General features: G+C 49.2%; 1 protein-coding gene across 1 annotated transcript in view; it reads left to right on the plus strand.

Moving 5' to 3' along the window:
* Positions 1-22148, plus strand: part of DTD1 (D-aminoacyl-tRNA deacylase 1) — a 116744-nt gene that overhangs the window by 89933 nt on the left and 4663 nt on the right. Inside the window, exon 5 of the mRNA XM_060077880.1 lies at positions 18041-18208. Coding sequence (XP_059933863.1) covers positions 18041-18193 — 153 coding nt within the window. The 3' untranslated portion in view covers positions 18194-18208. The remainder of the gene's footprint in view (positions 1-18040; positions 18209-22148) is intronic.

The raw sequence follows: 22148 nt of genomic DNA on the forward strand, positions 1-22148 counted from the left end.
TTTATGATAAAAACCCTGCAGAAAGTAGGCATAGAGGGAACTTTCCTCAACATAATAAAGGCCATATATGACAAACCCACAGCCAGCATCGTCCTCAATGGTGAAAAACTGAAACCATTTCCACTAAGATCAGGAACAAGACAAGGTTGCCCACTCTCACCACTCTTATTCAACATAGTTTTGGAAGTTTTAGCCACAGCAATCAGAGAAGAAAAGGAAATAAAAGGAATCCAAATGGGAAAAGAAGAAGTAAAGCTGTCACTGTTTGCAGATGACATGATACTATACATAGAGAATCCTAAAGATGCTACCAGAAAACTACTAGAGCTAATCAATGAATTTGGTAAAGTTGCAGGATACAAAATTAATGCACAGAAATCTCTGGCATTCCTATATACTAATGATGAAAAATCTGAAAGTGAAATCAAGGAAACACTCCCATTTACCATTGCAACAAAAAGAATAAAATATCTAGGAATAAACCTACCTAAGGAGACAAAAGACCTGTATGCAGAAAATTATAAGACACTGATGAAAGAAATTAAAGATGATACAAATAGATGGAGAGATGTACCATGTTCTTGGATTGGAAGAATCAACATTGTGAAAATGACTCTACTACCCAAAGCAATCTACAGATTCAATGCAATCCCTATCAAACTACCACTGGCATTTTTCACAGAACTAGAACAAAAAATTTCACAATTTGTATGGAAACACAAAAGACCCCGAATAGCCAAAGCAATCTTGAGAACGAAAAATGGAGCTGGAGGAATCAGGCTCCCTGACTTCAGACTATACTACAAAGCTACAGTAATCAAGACAGTATGGTACTGGCACAAAAACAGAAATATAGATCAATGGAACAGGATAGAAAGCCCAGAGATAAACCCATGGACATATGGTCACCTTCTCTTTGATAAAGGAGGCAGGAATGTACAGTGGAGAAAGGACAGTCTCTTCAATAAGTGGTGCTGGGAAAACTGGACAGGGACATGTAAAAGTATGAGATTAGATCACTCCCTAACACCATACACAAAAATAAGCTCAAAATGGATTAAAGACCTAAATGTAAGGCCAGACACTATCAAACTCCTAGAGGAAAACATAGGCAGAACACTCTATGACATAAATCACAGCAAGATCTTTTTTGACCCACCTCCTAGAGAAATGGAAATAAAGACAAAAATAAACACATGGGACCTAATGAAACTTCAAAGCTTTTGCACAGCAAAGGAAACCATAAACAAGACCAAAAGACAACCCTCAGAATGGGAGAAAATATTTGCAAATGAAGCAACTGACAAAGGATTAATCTCCAAAATTTATAAGCAGCTCATGCAGCTCAATAGCAAAAAAACGAACAACCCAATCCAAAAATGGGCAGAAGACCTAAATAGACATTTCTCCACAGAAGATATACAGACTGCCAACAAACACATGAAAGGATGCTCAACATCTTTACTCATTAGAGAAATGCAAATCAAAACTACAATGAGATATCATCTCACACCAGTCAGAATGGCCATCATCAAAAAATCTAGAAACAATAAATGCTGGAGAGGGTGTGGAAAAAAGGGAACACTCTTGCACTGCTGGTGGGAATGTGAATTGGTACAGCCACTATGGAGAACGGTATGGAGGTTCCTTAAAAAACTACAAATAGAACTACCATATGACCCAGCAATCCCACTACTGGGCATATACCCTGAGAAAACCATAATTCAAAAAGAGACATGTACCAAAATGTTCATAGCAGCCCTATTTACAATAGCCCGGAGATGGAAACAACCTAAGTGTCCATCATCAGATGAATGGATAAAGAAGATGTGGCACATATATACAATGGAATATTACTCAGCCATAAAAAGAAATGAAATTGAGCTATTTGTAATGAGGTGGATGGACCTAGAGTCTGTCATACAGAGTGAAGTAAGTCAGAAAGAGAAAGACAAATACTGTATGCTGACACATATATATGGAATTTAAGAAAAAAAAATGTCATGAAGAACATAGGGGTAAGACAGGAATAAAGACACAGACCTACTAGAGCATGGACTTGAGGATATGGGGAGGGGGAAGGGTAAGCTGTGACAAAGTGAAAGAGCGGCATGGACATATATACACTACCAAACGTAAGGTAGATAGCTAGTGGGAAGCAGCCGCATAGCACAGGGAGATCAGCTCGGTTCTTTGTGACCGCCTGGAGGGGTGGGATAGGGAGGGTGGGAGGGAGACGCAAAAGGGAGGGGATATGGGAACATATGTATATGTATAACTGATTAAATTTGTAAAATAAAAAAAAAATAAAAATAAAAATAAATAAAAAAAAAGAAAGGTGGCTCTTTAGGTCCCCTGGGGGGTGGGTATCATATCTTCTTAACACTTTCTGAAGATTCTGATTGGATTTTTAAATGTTCATTTCTATTTGCCCAATTAGCTCTGCTCAGAGTCAGTTGTTCTGTTTATTCTACATGATCCTTCTCTTTTGAGCTGTGGATGCTCCCTCAAGTATCTGGATGTTTTTGGCTGGCTGTCCGTACCTAAGAATGCTGACCGGAGTAGGTTAGGTAGTTGGTAGGTAGTTAGTTTTACAGGTTGGTCGTTTTGGTTTCCAGTGGGTCTCTTCCTACCGGGGCACTCAGCCTACCTGCATATGTGGGCAGGAACCTCAGAAAAACAGTGCAGGAGCCCTGCTTGACTCAGGTTTTGAAAGGGTCTGTGCAAGGAGTGGAAAAAAGGACACCTAACCAACGGCAAATATGAGAGACTTACAGTAATTCTAAGAACGGCGTTTTTGTTCTTATTTGTTTGTGTTTGTTTTTAAAAGTTATTTTTATTTCTCAACCATTTTGCACCCCAAGGACACTTGGCAGTGTCTGGAGACATATTTGGTTGTCACAGCTGGGGGAGGGGAAGTGCCACTGGCTTCTAGTGAGTAGAGGCCAGGGCTGCTGCTGAACACCCTGAAGTCCACAGAACGGCTCTCACAGCAAAGCATTCATCTGTCTTCAAATCTCACTACTGCTGAGGTCAAGAAACACTGATCACGGAGAGTGTAGCCCTTTCAAAGGGCCGTCAGGGCAGGGTGAAGGATGGACCTTCTTCACATAAGAACCTTGACAGCAGTGCCCATTTGGGGTGAAACAGGTCTTTCTCATAGTGCAGGGCGGTGCTGATGTGTTAGGAAAAGCACCTGCACTGTTCCTGGGTCTGTCTAGAAATATGTGTATTTTGAGGAAGGAGAATCTCGAAAGTAAGGTGGCTCTGAGCATTACTTCTGTCCTCTGATTTCATTGTTAGCAAACTTCCTCGCAGAAGGCGAGACTTCCTGGTGGCTTCCTGAAAAGGGACTTGTGGCTGATGACAAAGGTATCTCTGGGCGGGGTGGAGCAGCCTTTGTTTGTACCAAAACTATAGCGGGCGGGCGCTTTTATAAGTATGTTTTCTCCCACACAAATGGCATTCATAAAGAAAATAGTAGTGATAACACACGTTAGATTTCTGAGACAGTTTGCCTGCTGTGTCCCTGGCTCCTAGTGGGGGATCTCCGTCTGGATCCCAAGACCGGGAGCTCCGCCCCTGCTTTGGGCGCCTGGAGCCAAGGTTTCAGTGGAATTCCCAGAAGTGCCGTTTTCTCTGACGGGCTGCGAACTCGAGAAGTTTGTGCTCAGTGGTGTTTTCTCCTTGCCTGTTCTGTTTGGAGGCCAGTCAGGTTGTTGGAGCCGCTTGGGCAGAGCAGTGGCTGAAGATGAGGGGCTGTCGCTCGTGTGTGTTCTAGAAACATTTATTGCATGATCTGTGGTCACTGAAAAAGGACGTATGTAACGTGCGTGCGTACAAAGCCTACCGTTAGAGTGACTGCCCCCCACTTTCAGATGGGAGCCCCAGCCGCTGCCACCCAGGGCTGTCGCCGGCCCTCCCCTCACAACCCCCTGCCTCCCCCTGAGACACCCCGGTGCTGTGTTTTGTGCTGGTCCCCCCCACCCCTTTGTCCCGAGCGGCTTCAGCCCACGCGTGTGTCCCTGGCTTTCTTGTTGGGGCTTGTCTGCTGCACGTCGTTCTTTTCTGTCGGGCTCGGCCTAGCGGTGGGACCCTCGTGTTTCAACGCCCTCCGCCACCAGACAGGTCCTCGGAGCTGAATTTGTACTGTTCTCAAACAGCTGCTTTTTTTAATTGGTGAAGAGAGGGGAATTCTAGGGTTTGATGGCTGCAGCGATAAATTTTCCATAGCAACACCTCAAATGGTAAATCAGTCTGTACAGAATGTCTCATAATGTATTTAAATCCTCTTTCTGTGGACATTTAGATTGCTGCACAGTTTTTACTGTTGTAAAAAGCAATTTAGTGAACACCCTTTTGGATGTATCTTTGTGCACGAAGCCACTTATTTTCCACGAGATAAATTCCAGGAGATGAAACTATTGGGTCAAAATGTGCAGACACTTAGTGTTTGAGATGTGTGTTGCCAAATTGCGCCCCTAAGGTCCACATGTACTCTCCATCACCAGCATTCAGTGTTCCTTTCCTTAAACCCTTGCGAAGGCTGGTTTATCATTGTTTAATTATCATTGTTTAATCTGATTATCATTGTTTATTATTATAATTAATAATATATTATTATCATTGATTATCATTGTTTAATCCTTGTCAACTTGATGACTCATAAACGATCTCATTGTTTTTATTTGCATCAATTGCTAGTGAAGTGGCACTCTTTCTCATAAGCTTATTAGGCATTTGCGTTTCATCCCATTTAAGAAGTTGCTTGTGAATCTGAATTTTAGATCCCGATAAATTTAATTTCTCATTTACATTTTATATTTCCTTCTTCACCAGTTAGTTTTGGGACTTGTCACTCAATTTTCTTGGTTATATTACTTGACACAATTTCTTTATTACTCTCTCAAGAGGCTGGAGTTCTTCTGTTACTTATTTATGCATTTATTTTTTAAGGGTGGGCATGGCCATAAAACATTCTGGATACTTGCAAGTTTGGGAATGTCCTGGTTGATCCGGGAATGCTTGGGTCGCCAGCTTTTACCTTCAGGTTCTACAGGTGTCGTCCCGACGGTTGGTTGGCCTCCTTCCTTCCCTCTGTCTACACATCTGTCTACACATCATGCAGTCATCCCTTTGTTCATCCAACACACGTGTCACCAGTGTTTTACTGCATCCTGGCTCCCTGCTGGCATTTAGTGGTGTGCCCTCCGTGTGGATTTCTTTACCTAAATTCCCCTGACTGTTGGTGCCTCCAGGATACCCTGGAGCCCATGGGATGTTCTTCCGTAATGTCTTTGCTTATTGCTTTTTTGGTATCTGCTCTGATCTCTCCTTTTCTCCCATCCTACATATATGACTTATAAGTTTCTATTTTTTCCTCTGAGTATTGGAAGGGTTGCATGAATTGATTTTTCTGAGTCATTAATTTTTTTCCATAGTCTTGGATCTGTTGTTAACTATATCTACTGTATGAGTTTTCTTTCTTAAACAAATTTTAAATTGCTTATTAAAGCAATTATGTGCATAACTAAAAATCATTTAGTCCATAAAGGCTTGTAATGAAAAATAACCTTTTCTGCCTGTTTTCCCTCGTCCTTGTCCTCTTCCCCACAGGCAAGTGCCTTTAACATATTTTAAGCTATTTCTTTGGGTGCTTCCCCCTCTGTCCCTAAATAAGAAACTTTTACTGTTTCTTTTTTTTTTTAAATAAATTTATTTATTTATTTTTGGCTGCGTTGGCTCTTCGTTGCTGCGCACGGCTTTCTCTAGTTGCGGCGAGCAGGGGCCGCTCTTCGTTGCAGTGCGCGGGCTTCCCATTGTGTTGGCTTCTATTGTTGCGGAGCAGGGGCTCTAGGCGCACGGGCTTCAGTAGATGTGGCACGTGGGCTCAGTAGTTGTGGCTTGTGGGCTCTAGAGCGCAGGCTTGGTAGTTATGGCGCACGGGCTTAGTTGCTCTGCGGCATGTGGGATCTTCCCGGGCCAGGGTTCGAACCCGTGTCGCCTGCATTGACAGACGGATTCTTAACCACTGTGCCACCAGGGAAGCCCAAACTCCTACTGTTTTTTGATGTTTTAAGCTCTGACATCATTTATTTCATGCTACTGTAGAGGGGGAGTCAGCACTGCTCATGCCACACACCCTCCCATCTTTCCAGCGTTTTGATATCATTTTCATGGAATCAAAAAATGGTGTTTATGTTGCCATGACCCTGTGACTGTGGGTCACCACAGGGCCCAAGTCGTACCCTGTCATTTTTGTCCTTGTTCAGCCTTTTGCTTTTCCGGGAGTATGTCCTTGTCTTTCTTCTCTTCTTGAAATCTTGTTGGAAGCACTGTATTTTCTGCTCCTGCTCCCAGACCTCGGAGCCCAGGCGTTCTCTTTCGAGGCCCTTCCTGCGGGAGCCCCGTCTACCGGAGTGCTCGCCCCACTCCCCTGCCCTGTGGACGGGTGGCCACCCCCTGCCCCTCCCCGTGTCCCGGCTGCCGAGCACCCTGGCCTTAACTTCTCTTCAGGTTGTGTGCACTATTTTTCTGGGTCCCACATCTTCATTATTTTGCACAATAATTCTTCATCGTTCCAAATCTGTTCCGTTGGCATTTGTACATGTAAGACCCAGTGGGGCAGAGAAAAGGTCTCCCCTCTTTTTTAAGACTCTTGCAAATTGAAGAAACATTTTGAATCATTTAAGGAACACTACTAGTTTAAAATGCTCGTGAACAGTTTTCTGGTACCAATTATGCATTGGAATACGAAAGCTGAAATTGTTTTAGTGTCTCCTGAAACTTCGCTACAGCCCGTGATTATTAACCAGACACGTGCCAAGAGAGACCCCAGCCTGAGGCAGATGGTTTTTTGGTTTGGGTTTTTTTTTGAATTTTAGAATTTTATTAATTTTTTTATACAGCAGGTTCTTATTAGTTATCTGTTTTATACATATTAGTGTGTATATGTCAATCCCAATCTCCCACTTCATCCCACCACCCTCCCCCCCGCCCCTTTCCCCCCTTGGTGTCCCTACGTTTGTTCTCTACCTCTGTGTCTCTATTTCTGCCCTGCAAACCGGTTCATCTGTACCATTTTTCTAGGGTCCACATATATGTGTTAATAATGTTAACGCAGATGTTGATGAAGTAGGTGCCTGTTATTTCTGCCCGCAAAGAGCAGCGGCCTAGAGAGGAGGGGGAACTGATAGCTCAGCCGTGGGGCGGGAGAAGCCGCCGGCCTCCGGCCTCCGGGCGCCACAGCCACTGCTGCTTCCTCAGCGGCGGGGAAATAGTTACCTTCTTGCCCATTACTCTTGAAATTTTATAATTAGCCCCCATCGAAGGAAGAGGCCAGGCCACAGGAGTGGGTTGTGTCGTGTTAGAAGTGCAGTTGATACCTTATCCCCAGTGGGGTTAGGGAATGGAGGACAACAGAGTAAAAATCCTGGCTGCTAGAATATATCGTTTGCCCTGTATATGGGTGACCAGTTTTCAGAGAATTCACGTGTATAGTGAGATGTCACAGGACTGTACTGCGTACCTCAGTGCCTTCAGTGGGGGTGGAGTCCTCATCACCCCCATGGCCCTCCTGTGTCTGGGGTGCCCACCAGTGGAGAATACTGGTTAACACGGGGCCTGTAACACATAAGAAATGATCACGTTACAATGTGGCTCATTTCAAAGCATGTAAAATGCTTCTGGTTTGGGTGCCCCCCGAAGTGAAAGGCTTTCGGTACAGGTCTTCCCGGTACAGGAAGCACGGTGAGGGGTGGAAGTGAGACGGGGAGGGGGACCTGCGTGTCGGTGACCCCTGGGCACCCCCTGGGGGGCCGCATGGAACACATCTCAGCGTGGGTACCGTGCGGCCTGAGGGGGCTGAAGGTGGACCCCTAGCTCTCGTTTCCCCCTGGCCGAGATCACGTCCAGAAGTGCTTGTCTCCAGACATGTCTGCTGCCCACACTCAGGCCAGGTGCCCCCCTGGGCCCGGGGGCATCTTCAGGCCGAAGGTGCAGGTGCTCAGGCTGGAGGAGGTCAGAAGTCGTGGGCTGACACTGCAGGGACCTCTGGGCTGGGGGACGTGCAGGCCCTGACAGCCTCTGCCGCGGTGATAGAAAAATCCACGCCTTTGCTGACCTCGATCCCATGATGGCCTGAAACAAGCCGCCCCGGGTCCTGAAGGCTGGAGCCACCCCAGCGTGGACGTGGACGGGAGGAGAAGAGGGTAAGAATAATGGGAAAGACAGCCGGGCACCCCACCCTCACTGCCACTCCGCATGCCTAAGAGGGTTTTTGTAAACAATGGGGAATTAGAAAATAAAATTAGATTGCACGATTTCAGATGGGAACGGATGCCTCCTTGCCTGACTTTTTTCCTTTTTAATTCCCACGAAAACCTCAAGCAGAGTTAATAATGTATGAAAATTAGGTACCATGTGAGCACATTGCTGTGTAATGTTTTTATTAAGCAGCCAGTTGATTTAAAAATAACACAACATGACAGTTGACATAATGGCAGATGCTTCAGAGTGTATGGAAACATCCTCTTTGAGGGTTCTGTCAGATTTTCCATTACACAAGGACATTTTTAAAAAAGAAGCTTTCAGAATTATCACATAATATGAAATTATATCAAGTTACAATTCGATAAAACAAAGTTGCCCAAATATAAATTCCAATTGCTTTTTAAAAAATGGCCTAGTCAACTAGAGCTAATCTGTGGAAGTAGGTTTCTACAGATGGCTTAAAATTCCACAGTAGATTCACACTTCGGTCTTCTCGGAGTTTTGCGAGTCTCATAGGCTGATGGGAATTTGCCTTTTCTTCTTCCCCCTTCCCACTCTCTGCCCTCTGGCCTGTAGGCGGCAGAAGGAAACAGGGAGAAGCAAAAGGTCATGGACCCAGGGGTGTCCAGTAGCTCAGGAGATGTCCCGCCCGTGGCACGTGGGCATCGGGCCCGGGTGGAGGTGCCCGTTCCCGGCCTTGAGCGCTGGCCTCCGTCATTCCCTGAAGGCTCTACCCCTGAAGGGGTCCCCGCCTGACGTGGAGGGGCTGTGGGCTGCTCTGGTCGCTGTGCACGACCTCTTGGGCTTTCCTGCATCTCCAGGTGGTGCTGGCAGGCCGCCTCCGTTGTGTGTGGTCGAGCGGAGCCCCGGGCTTCCACCTGACCCCAGGAGGCCCGTGGAGGTGGAGTACTGCTCCACTCCACAGTGCGTCTTGCTTACTGCCTCGAACGTGTTAGTTATTCAGCAAAACAGTTCTCTGGTGTCAGCGTGCTCTGCAGGGTGAGAGAATGGTCAACACACTGGTTTCAATGACTCGGCACAGTCAGGGCATCTTTTCCTGGCGGTAGGAGGTGGTGGACACAGGAAAGACAGCGAGCCTCGTGGAGTGAAGGTTCTAGCGCTGTTGAAAAGGGTTCACGGGCTGGTGGGTTTGGGACATTTTGTCCTTTAGCTCCTGTCCTTCTAAGGGGACGTGCCAGCCATGTCCTTCTTCTGCAGCTTCCTGTGGTCGCCCGCTCGTGCCTTCTGACATCAGCAGGGCCACAGGTGTGGGCCAGCGCCCGCGGAGCCATCATACCTTGCGGTATTTTACAGCGTAATTGCAGAGGGGACATTTGATCTTTATGACTTTCTTGGAATCTTTGCAAGGGGTTGGTTAGAACAGAACCTTTCCATCTACATCACGGTCTATAAAAATCCTAGTAACTGACTTCATGGGGCTTGCGCTTTTCTTTTGTTACTTTCTTCACTCTCTAATTAGATTTTGCCCATTCACGGGACAGAACAGTCTGGCCGGAAATAACCAGCATTAAAATAACTCAAAGGCAGGGCTGTACCTGGCATCACCCTAGCAAGATCAGAGCAGGGTTGGCTGCCCCAGACCTGGGGCTAACCTCAGAAGCCCCTGTCCAGGTGAGCTTCGGCCTCAAAGGAGTCAGGTCGACTGGAGGCTCGGCTGGGAGTCTGGTGGCCTGAGGCTCCTCCCAGCCTGGCCACTGCCTGGCCATGGCCTTGAACTTGCTCTCTCAACTGACTCCACTTCCCTTGCGCTCAGAAGCAATCTGGGAGTAATAATACCTGCTCTTAACTTCTCGGAATGCTCAAGGTGACAAATTGGTTGTCACAATCTAAGGGGCCATTTATTTCCCTAGTGTGAAGACAGACTTTACAGGGATGAAATTAAAATCTCAGGTTATATTCGTGGGCCCTTTGAGGAAGGAGTTGCCCCTTTTAGTCAACTGTAGTCTAAAAAAGAAGAAGAGGAAGACCTGAAATCGTTTTTGTGGGACTTACGTGAACATACAAAAGCATCTACAAGAAGCTGTAATTTTTCACATCATTTCCCCAAATTGTGTTGGAAGCAAGTCTGAGATATGGTCTCGCTCGGAGAATTACCCTTCCATCAGGGGTTCCTGGGCCCCTGTTTTGTTTGGAAATGACTTGCAAAGAAACCATCTTTCTTGAACCCCTCCAAAACCGCTTCTAGTGCCTGTCAGCTGCGTGGTTTGGACGTTCCCGAAAGAGGCAGGCGGGTGGTGGCGACTGCAGACACAGAACTCTCTGCCAGCTCCTTTGAACCCTTCCAGCCTCGACTGGTGTCCCCAGCTGCAGAGCAGAGCCCTTGGCTGAGCTTCCCCTGCACACGTGGAATCTTGGGGACGCCCAGAGTCTGACTGTACGCAGAACGCGTCCTGGGAGCTTGTGGTGTCCACGGCAGCCTGGAGGTGCTCCTTCATTTAATGTTCTGTGTCATCAACCAGTGGATCAGCCCACAGGGTGAAGGGATCTGCCTTTGGAGATGCTTCAGCAGCGCTGTTCTATGAGAAAGACCAGGGCAGGTAGGAGTAACTCACATGTCTCAGAGCCTGTCCTCTGGTGCCCAGGGCAGGCGGCCTGGCAGTAGAGGCACAGAGGGCAAACTACCAGCCCGAGTGTCTCCGCTTCTCCCCTTCCAGTGGTCTGCTGTCCGCCCCCTACCCCGGGAGGGGTCCCTCCCCTGGAGTGCCCACACGGCGCCCTGCTCTGTGGGTCCCATGTGTTTCCTTCTCTTGTGCTGCTGAAGAGCGTTAGTTACGCCGCCGAAAGGGGCTCGAGCCGGAGCCTCCGGTCCCCCGGAGGCCATCACCTGGTCACTCCCCGCCCCCGTGCTCATTTGTCCAGTGTCTCATGTGCACTGCGGACTGCCCATCACCACGGCTGTGATCATCAATGGAGACTCAGGGCTCTCCCACACCCAGCCCCCCAGCCGGCCAGCATCGCCTTTGTGCCCCAGTCCTGGGTGATGGTGACCCCACAGTGCCCTGACCCCCTGTGCTCCCGGCCGGACGCCCCCCTTACTGTGGGTGCTGCGCCCTGGGCAGGACTCAACCCCCTCCCCCGCTTCTCCTGGTGGCCTTGACCTCACTCGGCCTCTCGCTCCTCAGCCTGTCTCGTGCAGCCCTTGATGTCCAGTTCAGTCACCTCTGTGTCATCACCCTGTGCCTGGGGGGCCTGCAGCGTGGCTGGTGGTGAAGCGTGAACACAGAGTCCCGTGCTGGTCCTGGGAGGCCTTCTCCTCCCGCCTCCAGGGACTCCTGTCCCGCCGTCAGCCCTGCTTCCGTCAGCCCTCCCTGAACTTGGGGGCACCCCCCACCCCCCGCCAGCCCTCCACATGCTGGCCACCCTGTGTTCCCTGCTATGATGCTCTGATGCTCACTGCTTTCTGGGGCTTCCCCGTATCAGTGGCCGGCCTGGGCCAGACTGGTCTCCCTCACCCTGGTCCTCCTCTCCCGCTGCCACTGACGGGCCCCACTGACAGGGCCTTTCCTTAGGTCAGGATCAGGGGCCCTGGAGAGGCCCTGGAGAGCTCCCTCTGGGCCCTCATTGCTTTGGGGGCTTCCCCATCCCGCTTCCTCCTCCAGCCTCGTTTCCGGCTCACTCATCTTAGGTTTGAGCCTTCTGATTCTTCAGCCACAGGGTAGAAACATACAGTCACGTTGAGGTCCTACAGCGGCTTGTTGCTGAACCACCACGGAGCAGGATCCGGGTTAGGGCCGGTTTCTCTTTAATTAGGCAAAGGGAGTAGGCTGAGGTCCCTGCGTGTTCTCCACCGGCGAGGACAAGTGCTTCAGGCAGGATGCTGGGGGCACCGGTGCCATTGGCTTCACTTCAAAGTAGGGATGGTGTTAGCTCCCTTCGTGCATGCCCAGGGCTGAGAACAGAGCCTGGCTCGTGAGTGGGGGTCGCCAGTTATTTATGTGATGGACAGTCGGCCCCGGGAAGCCAGCGCTCTGCTTGGTTCTCCTCTGTGTCCCTGGCACCTAGGACAGGGCATGACGTGTAGCCCAGTGCTCAATAAATATCTCTGACATGAAGTTCATAGATTAAGGAAGAGGGGCCACGTGAAGCCCTGGAAAGAATACGGAGTTTGGCGTCTCGAGGCCTGGTCCCATCTCTGCCTTTTGCACACTGTGCATGACACCTGAGCAAGCCCCCCACCCTTTTGAAGGCCCATTTCTCCTTTACTTCGATGAGTGTGTGGTGAGATGCTTTGCTTTCAGCTGCACGTGCTCCAAACCTGGCCGAGTGTGGCTGAAACAGGGAGGAGCTTAGTGACCCCCCACCCCCAAGAGGATGGCTGATTCCTCCGGCTCGGCTCCATCCCTCCCCAGAGGCTTCTCTGTACCCCTGGACACCTCATCTTCGTTCCAAGAGCTGCCACCGCTCCAGAGGTCCTTGTCCGTCCCCGGGTCTCCATGCACCTTTGTTTATTTGGGAGAGACACCTTTCTCTGAAGCCCCCTGGCGGTCCCTCAGGTCCTGGTGGCTGTGAATGCTGTCCCCTGCCCATGTGACAGCGGGCTCAGACAGTGCTACTTCTGAGCAGAAGGCTGTTCATGCCAGCAGGGAGAGACGAGGGAGCTGGAGGATGACTATAGTGTAGGCTGCCGACAGTGGCTTCTCTGGGGGACGCTGATGAGAATACAACTTTTACTGGGTTGTTCAGAGAAGTCGGGATCAGGTGGGCGGAGGTGCAAAGCAGGGTACCTATGGGGGGCTCTATCTACCCCACTGACTTTATACCTTTGTGCAGATGCTTGTTTAAAAAGAAGATGTGAGGGCTTCCCTGGTGGCGCAGTGGTTGAGAGTCCGCCTGCCAATGCAGGGTACACGGGTTTGTGCCCCGGTCCGGGAAGATCCCACATGCCATAGAGCGGCTGGGCCCGTGAGCCATGGCCGCTGAGCCTGCGCATCCGGAGCCTGCGCTCCGCAACGGGAGAGGCCGCAGCAGTGAGAGGCCCGCGTACCGCAAAAAAAAAAAAAAGAAAAGAAAATGTGAATGCCCTGGTAGGGCTTGCGGGAGGGCTTGTCCTCCGCAGTGTGGCCTCAGTCTCCATCCTGCCCTAAAGTCTTATAGTTACTTCCCTCATTTTGCTTCTGCCTGGTCCCTCAGGGCATTAGTACATTTGCAGGCCTCCGTGACAGAGCATTGTTCAACTAGTTTATTTGTACATTAGGCAATCAGAGCATGGTCATCTTAATTAAAAAGAAAGTTCTTTATTTTCTCAGTGGATTTAGGCGTGAGTCAGGGAGGTTTGGGTCTAGATATTCCAGCCCGCCCTCCTCTGGCCCCCGTCTTCAGAGATCCACCATGAGAGGCATGGGCTGGCCTTGGGACGGTTACCTGGCCCCTGGCCGTGTCTTGTGCCTGGAGTTGCCTTTGGAAGGTTTGGGTTTCTCTTTAAGGCGCTAGAGCCTGTATGGTTTGGACACTGTCTCCTTTGCAATATGGACACTCTCAGATGATTAAAAAGCAAACAAACAAAGAAACAAAAGTCCTCCATTTTGGTGTCTCGGTCCTGTGTTCACAGGCCTGTGCAGTTTTTATTCTCCTTGACGTAAGTGTGCTCGTTAACCTGAAAGCCGTGAACATGCTACAGGAGTCCGTGTGCAGCACCAATTTCTTTTCTTATTTTTCTTTCTTTCTCATTTGTTTCCTCAAAAAAAAAAAATCCAATTGCTTTCTTGCCTTAAGATGTAAATTCCACATTTTGGCTGCATTGGATTCCAAGTTTTCCGAGAAAAGGCTTACATTTATTAGGTTAGTTCACAATGTTCCCTCAGAGAACTTTTACTTTGAGGCGTGGAGCCATATGTGGTTGGGTTGTTTTAAGATAAATAATGAAAGAGAATCAGCATTACATCGTTTACAGAAACTTGGGCTATGCCTGTCCCTTCGATAATTGTCACTCGTGATTCAGTGATTCACAAGCTTCGTCCAGGGTGGTAGGGATGGAGCTGGGGTCTAAGGTCGCGCTGATGTTTCTGCAGTTTGGCTCGGTGTTGATGGCGCCTCTGGGCCAGTGCAGAGTCAGACGGTGCTGTGGGGCCCTGAGCAGCCTCTGGGAAGCCTGCTTCCGTTGGGAATTATTCCCCATCACCCTGCCAGGATCTGGCTTCTCCGCAGCATTAAAGAGTAGAAAGCGAATAACAGGTTGGATCACAAACAAGCCTTTGCGTGAGATGGAATCTCAGCAGTGTGGGAGCCTTGGTTTGGTTGTGTCACTGGCGATAGTCAACATTTTTTTATATTTACCTCTAAAGAGGGGAAACAAAACTGAGAAGGCCTCTTTTTTTTTTTTTTTTTTTTTTTTGCAGTACGTGGGCCTTTCACTGTTGTGGCCTCTCCCGTTGCGGAGCACAGGCTCCAGACGCACTGGCTCAGTGGCCATGGCTCACGGGCCCAGCCGCTCCGTGGCATGTGGGACCTTCCCGGACCGGGGCACGAACCCGTGTCCCCTGCATCGGCAGGCGGACTCTCAACCACTGCGCCACCAGGGAAGCCCTGAGAAGGCCTCTTTTGGAAATAAAAATCATGCTTTCTCAGTGTCTAACTTGGAACATGTTCACGGTTATATATGTGCGTTCGTAGATGTATCCATCCACCTACAGATATGTACACATATAGCACACACGTGTAAACACACATACAGACACTGATGTGAATGTAAACTGCTGACAGCAGAAGGCGACTATCACAGTTCACTGCCGAACACTGATTCCCAGATGTTTGGATTTCGTGAACTAGGGACATGAAATATAAAAAAGGAAGGGGGCCAGCACGAATTGCCAACTTCATGTTTTCTAAGGTCATTAAAAATTTTTTTTGGTGATGGACGCTAACTAGACTTACAGTGGTGGTCATTTTGCAGTATGTACAGCTATGGAATCATTATGTTGTACACCTGTAACTAATATAATGTTACATGTCAATTATATCACTATACAAATTTTTTTTTAGTTGTAAAATACACATAACATAAAAGTTACCATCCCACCCATTTTTATTTTTATTTTTATTTTTATTTTTTTTTTTGCGGTATGCGGGCCTCTCACTGTTGTGGCCTCCCCCGTTGCGGAGCACAGGCTCCGGACGCGCAGGCTCCGGACGCGCAGGCTCAGCGGCCATGGCTCACGGGCCCAGCCGCTCCGCGGCATATGGGATCCTCCCAGACCGGGGCACGAACCCGTATCCCCTGCATCGGCAGGCGGACTCTCAACCACTTGCGCCACCAGGGAGGCCCCATCCCACCCATTTTTAATTGTACAGCTCAGTACGGCTAAGTACATTCATGTTGTGCATCCAAGATCATTTTGCAAGAAAAAGAGCAAGACAGAAGGGCCCCCATTTACCATCCTAATCATTTCTTAGAAGAAAGAGCATTTAACACCAAAAGGGAAACAAGAAAGGAAGGCTGGCATCTTGATGAAGGAAATTCCTCCCACATCTGCGGTAGAACAGCACAGAGAAAAATAATCGTTCATGGAAAAATAATAGTGCAGAGGGAAATATATAGCAAAGAGCTCTTTAAAATGCTAATAACCTTTTCGTTTAGCAGTGTATACAAATGTCGAATCATTACATTGTACACCTGAAACTAATATAATGTTGTCTGTCAATTTTATCTCAATTAAAAAATGCTAGCCTGTTGTCGTCTTTGCTCAAGATCATCCTATTCACCGTGCCTGTACCTGAGCTGTTTTTTTTACCAGGCCATGGCCAGAGGAGCTCAGCTTTGCCACTAAGTGCACAGTTTAGCAGTGATACTTTTTCACAGCAAGACTTTGTTGACGAAGGAAGCTGTGTGTTGCTTTACATCCTGGCACGAGTCTTACCGTCAGTGGTCCGAGGGCCAGTAGCAAGCAGTCCACGTCTGACAGCAGTCAGCATCTCTGTTCTAGAGCTGGTTTTGTTGTTATAGAAGTGAAAGCTGACAGTTACAGTTGGAGCCCATGTATATTCATCCCACTGTGATCCCATTCTCTTCTCTTTCTTCCCAAAGTTAACTGGACTTGGTTTGTATGCTCCCAGTCCATCCTCCATCTGCCTGTTAGCGGCACGTAGTGCTTTGTGAAAATGGGATCCTACTGTTCTGGCCTCTGAAGCTTACATTGGTTTGTCTAACGTGGGTTTAGAGACGTATCTGTTTTTTGTTTTTGTTTTTTTTTGCAGTACGCAGGCCTCTCCCTGTTGTGGCCTCTCCCGTTGTGGAGCACAGGCTCCGGACGCGCAGGCTCAGCGGCCATGGCTTATGGGCCCAGCCGCTCCGTGGCATGTGGGATCCTCCCGGACCGGGGCACGAACCCGCGTCCCCTGCATTGGCAGGTGGACTCTCAACCACTGTGCCACTAGGGAAGCCCTAGAGACGTATCTGTTTTGATACATGACCATCTGCTCTAGATATCGCTCTGTGGGACTGTGCCACATTCTAGTTACCTGTCCTCCTACAGTGGACTCTCAGGTTGTTTCTAGGTTCTTGCTAAATACAAGCAATAGCACAGTGCACGTTCACAGGAGCCTTTCCTGCAACACGAGAGGGAATTTATCCAGGTGAGCTTTCTGGGAAGGGAGTCCTGGGTCAAAGGGGAAGTGAAGCCTTCATTCAAAAAATTGAATTAGCTTGTTAACCAAGCCAGTTGTTTACTACAGCTGTTCAGGCACCTGGGGTTGGGAGGTGGGGGAGATAATATCATAAGTCCACCATTAATAAACTTGGTTTTCTGGACCAAATTGAGAGATGCTGATTGTTGATCTACCTAAAGGTTTAATTCAGAGTCTGAGAATAATAAAGCGATGATCTGGCAGGTTGGTTACAGTAACTTTTCTTTGCGTCTTTACGGGGCAGAGATCAGCAGGGAACAGCTGGCCCCTCCCTGTTTCCCCCTTTCCACGTGAATGGGAAAATGTTTGCAGACTTGACCTGGGAGGCCCATGAACCTGGGTGTTGCCGTGTGTCAAGCTTTGTCACAGATGGTTTTTATGGTCCAAAAAAATCCCGTGACCATGGCTTGGCCCATCTCCTTGGATGAGTTTCTTGGCAGGTCTTTCTGGGGTGGCCGAACCGTTGTGCAGAGTGTCAGCGGATCCGTCTTTCCACTCTCTGGTCTGTGGTCTCTGAACAAGCTGGGGAGACACCCAGGGCAGCAGTGGCCCCGGGTGGCCTGTGGGACGTGTGCCCTGTGGCAGTGTCCCCGTGTAGCCACCACGCAGCCCGCCAGGAGCACCCAAGGTTTGGTCTGTGAACGAGTCAGGCTTCAGTCTCAGGACAAACCGAGGGCCCAGACGATGTCTCATGTGCCTGATGTACTTTATTCACAGCCTTCTCTCACCTTCAGCAACTGGTGGAGAAAACAGTGAGTGGGAAGACAAAGTGGTGAGAAAAAAGCTATAGAGACATCAAAGAAAAAATAACAGACGAAAAGCCTTTTCATTTACAGGCTCTGCTCAGCCTGTCAGAGAAGGCTGTTAGTGGACCCTCCCCAAAACCCCAAGACAGGCTGAGTCGTGGGGAAATCTGACGGACGTCATACATCTGATGTGTCTGTATTAAGGATGCTGGTGTCTGACAGACACTTGGTGTGGGATCTGGCACGTCGGAGCCGCTGCGATGCCCCACGTTATCAGACAGAAAGCGTTTTTAGTGGTTGCTGCCTGTGAAGTAATTGGTGCTTTGGACATACAGGCACGAGTTTACATTTGTAAAATAATTCTTTTTCTTTTTCATAACCAGCTGTCGAAGCTTGAAAAGCAACAGCAGAGGAAAGAAAAAACCAGAGCCAAAGGGCCTTCTGAGTCAAGCAAGGAAAGAAGCGCTCCTCGCAAGGAAGACCGCAGCGCCAGCAGCGGGGCTGAGGGAGACGTGTCCTCGGAGCGGGAGCCGTAGGGGGCCGGGGTGCAGGTAGGGCCCCCCCGGAGCTGCGTCGGCACCTCACGTCGGGGGCACCAGTCAGGGGTAGACGACAGGGTGGCTTTGGAGGCAGGGCTTGTTTTATGGCGGCTCCTTGTGGTTTCCTGAGATCTGCTTCCTCCAGGGCAGAGAGAAGAGTTGAGATGCGCCCACGTCAGGCAACGACTGCGGCTCCTGGCGCTTCTAGAGTGTTGCAGACACGAGCTCCTGCCTCGGCGCTCTCAGCAGCTGCGGGAGGCCTCCCCTCACAGCCTGCGGCCTCCACGTCCCCCGCGCGGCGCTGCCCGTTCACTTTCCCGAGACGGGAGTGCCTCACGGTTCCCTGTAGCTTGGGTCCACCTCCCTGCCTGGAGGTCACAGGCCTCTGGAGCTTGTCCCAGCCACCCGATGGCCCTCGGCTCAAGTTCATTCCCCGTGAACACATCACGTGGCGGCATTCTCAGGAGCAGGGAGGGGACAATCCCGCCAGAGCGCTGGGCAGTGCACCGGTGCCGGGACTGTGGGCCGGGTGGACAGGGACGTGGCCATGGCTCCAGGGGTCCAGGGTGGGACCTGGAAGGCCTGGTAGAGACGGGGCGACGGGGACCGAGGGCAGGGAGTGGCCCAGCGGAGAGCAGAGAAGGAGCCGGAGTTGTGGGTTCAGGCAGAGGCGGTAGGGAAGGGACATGGGGCCCTTTTCGGGAGCTTGTCTGAAGGCAGGGGCGGAGGAAGGGCCCGGGCCATACAGGGTCCGGTGTGCAACTCGGAGAAATGTGGGTTTTGTCCTGGGATCATGGGGAACCTTTTGAAAGCTGTCAAGTGCACAAGTGACACAGTCAGATCCTGAGTTTCGAAAGGTGACCCCAGCAGACGTGGGGAGCAGGCTGGAGGCGACAGGCCAGTGACAGGGCAGTTGCAGAAACCGAAGGAGCCAGGCCGGGCGTGCAGTCTGGAGCCTTCGGCTTGTGGACTGTGGTTCAAATCAAGTCGGCCTTGGGTTCGCCCTGGAGATGCCACATGGCAAGAGGGAACACTCGTGAGATGGCTTGTGCCTTCTGAAGGGGGTGGGGACCAGGAGTCTCCTGCGGAGTGTCCCCAGGATGTCTGCTGCCGGTGCTGAGAGAGATTGCCGAGCCCACAGCGGACCGGCCGGCAGACGTTAGTAGAGCAGACGGGCAGGGTGGAGAACTTGGAAAGGAGGGGTTGCTGAATCATAGTTTTATGGGGGGCTGTGGGGGATTGTCAGTCCTGTAAGGCCCTGTTGACTTTCCCCAGTCACCACGTTCTGTCCAAGTGTAACTCCGGGGAGGTGACAACCGTGCTCACGGGTCTGGGCTCACGCGTGTCACATGCCCAGGCGAGCGTGAAGCCGGAGTCACAGGGGAGCCCTTCACACTCGGCCTCATTTGTCGCCCCACCTTGTTCACAAGCCCCACCTTGTTCTGGATCTTGATGCTGTGGCTTCAAGCCGTTGGTTTTTATTCGTGAACTGAAACAGTTGTTATAAGTTAGGGAGAGTCTTCTGAATGTGGAATTTGGTGTATAAATAATGTTAAATATTCATGAAAACACAGTAACCTTTTATGTGGCATTTATGTTATGTAGAACTTCCCCTCCAAGATGATGGGGATTTGCACATCATTGTCAATGGTCAGTTTTGTTGTCAGAAATACCGCCAGTGCTTCTGATTTACGGTCCATCCAGAAATCCGAAATCTGGGGGTGAAACGTGCCACACAAAGACAGTGCACAGGGCGGCTCTTTAGGTTAGTTTTCTAATTATGCTAATTAATAAAGTGGGTCCAGCAGGGATTCAGAACCTCCTCAGGTGCTTATTGGCATCCTACCAATTTCTGTGTGACAGTGAGTAAGTTATGTAATTTCTGCTTCCTTGGTTTTTCTTCTGTGAACTTAGTGAGTGAAGCTCATCCCTTCAGCGACGTGGGGAGATGCAGGCAGGCACGAGCCACCATGCCCAGCAGAGCACCTGGTTTTAGCCACGCTCCCGGATTTGCAGACCTTAAAGGGGTTAGGCTAAGCGGCAGCTGGTACTCCACGGATATATTGGGGGTTTTGCTGCCCGTGGACTTTTGTTGCCCCTTCTGCTGGACTTTGTCATCCCAGTCGACCCCCAAAACCACCACCCAGTATTCAGATGTCTGTAAGAGCTGAATTACGTGGTGACAGACAGAAGGTAACCTTGGCATGGGCCCTGTTCCACTGAAAAACAGCAGCCCCCCCACCCCCCGCTCCCCCAGTGAGGGGAGCTGCCGTTTTCATTTGCTGCAGGTTTCATTTACTTTTCTTTAAAAACAGAAAGAGCCCTGGGGAGCCTCACAGGCCCTAAGGGGAGCAGCTTTGAGTTTCCGAGGCATGAGGGAGAAAAAAGAGGCGAGAGAAAATGGAATGAGAAGCTGCATGATCTTGGGTGTATGTTTCTTTGAAAATGAGCTCAAACCTCCTTGGTTCGGAGGACCTCCCCAGGGCGCCGCCATCTCTCTCTCACATTACAGACATTTCTTATTTTACCAAATGGACGTGAAACTGCTAAAATTAACTTCTCCTTTGTCCTCTGTCTCATTCCTTCGGGCTCCTCATCGTGCTGGGAGGATTCACGGTTTTCTGTGCGGCTGCAGCTCAGTTTCCCCCCCATTCTGGCCCACAGCTAAAGGGAGGAGGGCTACTTCTCATGCAAAGAGTGTGGTTTCTGCCTGTGATCACAGGCTGCAGTATCCACTCGTTTGAGTATTGACTTAACTGCCGTCGTGAGTGTGTGCACGAGAGGGGCACGCTTCGGGCCAGCACCCCGTGTTTCTGTCCTCAGATGTCAGCCCTCGAAACCAAGCAAGGAAAGCGTTTGGGAAGCTGCCGTCTGTTTGCTTTTCCAACTTGACCTTTGTCTGTATAGTGAGACGTGTCCTGGCCAAGCACGTTTCTTCCTGATGAGCTAGAGCAGGGGTGTGTGTGTGTGTGTGTGTGTGTGTGTGTGTGTGTGTGCGCGCGCACGCGCGCGTGCGCGCTCTGTAAAAGGCTATTCCATCACTTTGCACTGTTTTTTTCCCTGTAGAAGGTGGGATCTTTTATTCCCAGAGCTTCACTTTGCTTCCCTGTGTCAACATTCATACCACTTTTCAAGTCCCTGTGCATTTCATGGTATAAAATACACTATGCCTCTGAGGTAGTGTTTTTATTTTTTTTTTAACATTAAACAACCTTTTCTCAGTGGCTGCCCTAGAGTTTGCAGTATACATTTTTTTCCCTTCTTTCATAGGCATAAGCTAGTACTAAAATCCCCAAAACACTTACGGTGTTACTTCATGATATTGAAGGAACATACGATAAGATTTTCAAAGAACACAGTGGCAAAATATTATTTAATCCAAATTCACTGTTATATGGGCCTATGCTTTTTAAAATCCATGATGTTTATATTTACTAAAATCTGGAATATTTGAAAAATAATGTGGGGATAATGGGAAATTTTTACAGAATTCTAGGATGCCCAATAATGCCTGGATAGCATATGCAATTAGTGGAAAACAATAATCTATCTTATGTGACATATCAGTCAAAGAGAAATGATACCTTCCATTGTGAGGTTAATGAGTTATTCACAATTATGTCATTTATAGGATATAACAGAGTTTGTGGTATACATTTTTAACAAATCTGAGCCCACCTGCAAACAGCCTGGCCTCCTCACCTGTGCAGGTACCTCATGGCAGCATCTCCCAGTCCCTCCCTCATGTTCCTCGTGACCTGTGTCACTCACGCCACTTTCATGTGCTGCACAACCCAATGCATTGTTGCTGTTATCATTTCATAAGTAGCTTTTTAGATGAACTAAGAATAAGAAAAAGAACAGATCTTATTTTACCTTAATTTCATCTCTCATGCTGTCCCTTTCGTTATGTCAGTCCAAGTTTCGGAGCCGTATTGCGTCCCTTCTGCCT

This window comes from Mesoplodon densirostris, chromosome 16 (genome assembly GCF_025265405.1).
Source record: "Mesoplodon densirostris isolate mMesDen1 chromosome 16, mMesDen1 primary haplotype, whole genome shotgun sequence".
Taxonomy (NCBI): domain Eukaryota; kingdom Metazoa; phylum Chordata; class Mammalia; order Artiodactyla; family Ziphiidae; genus Mesoplodon; species Mesoplodon densirostris.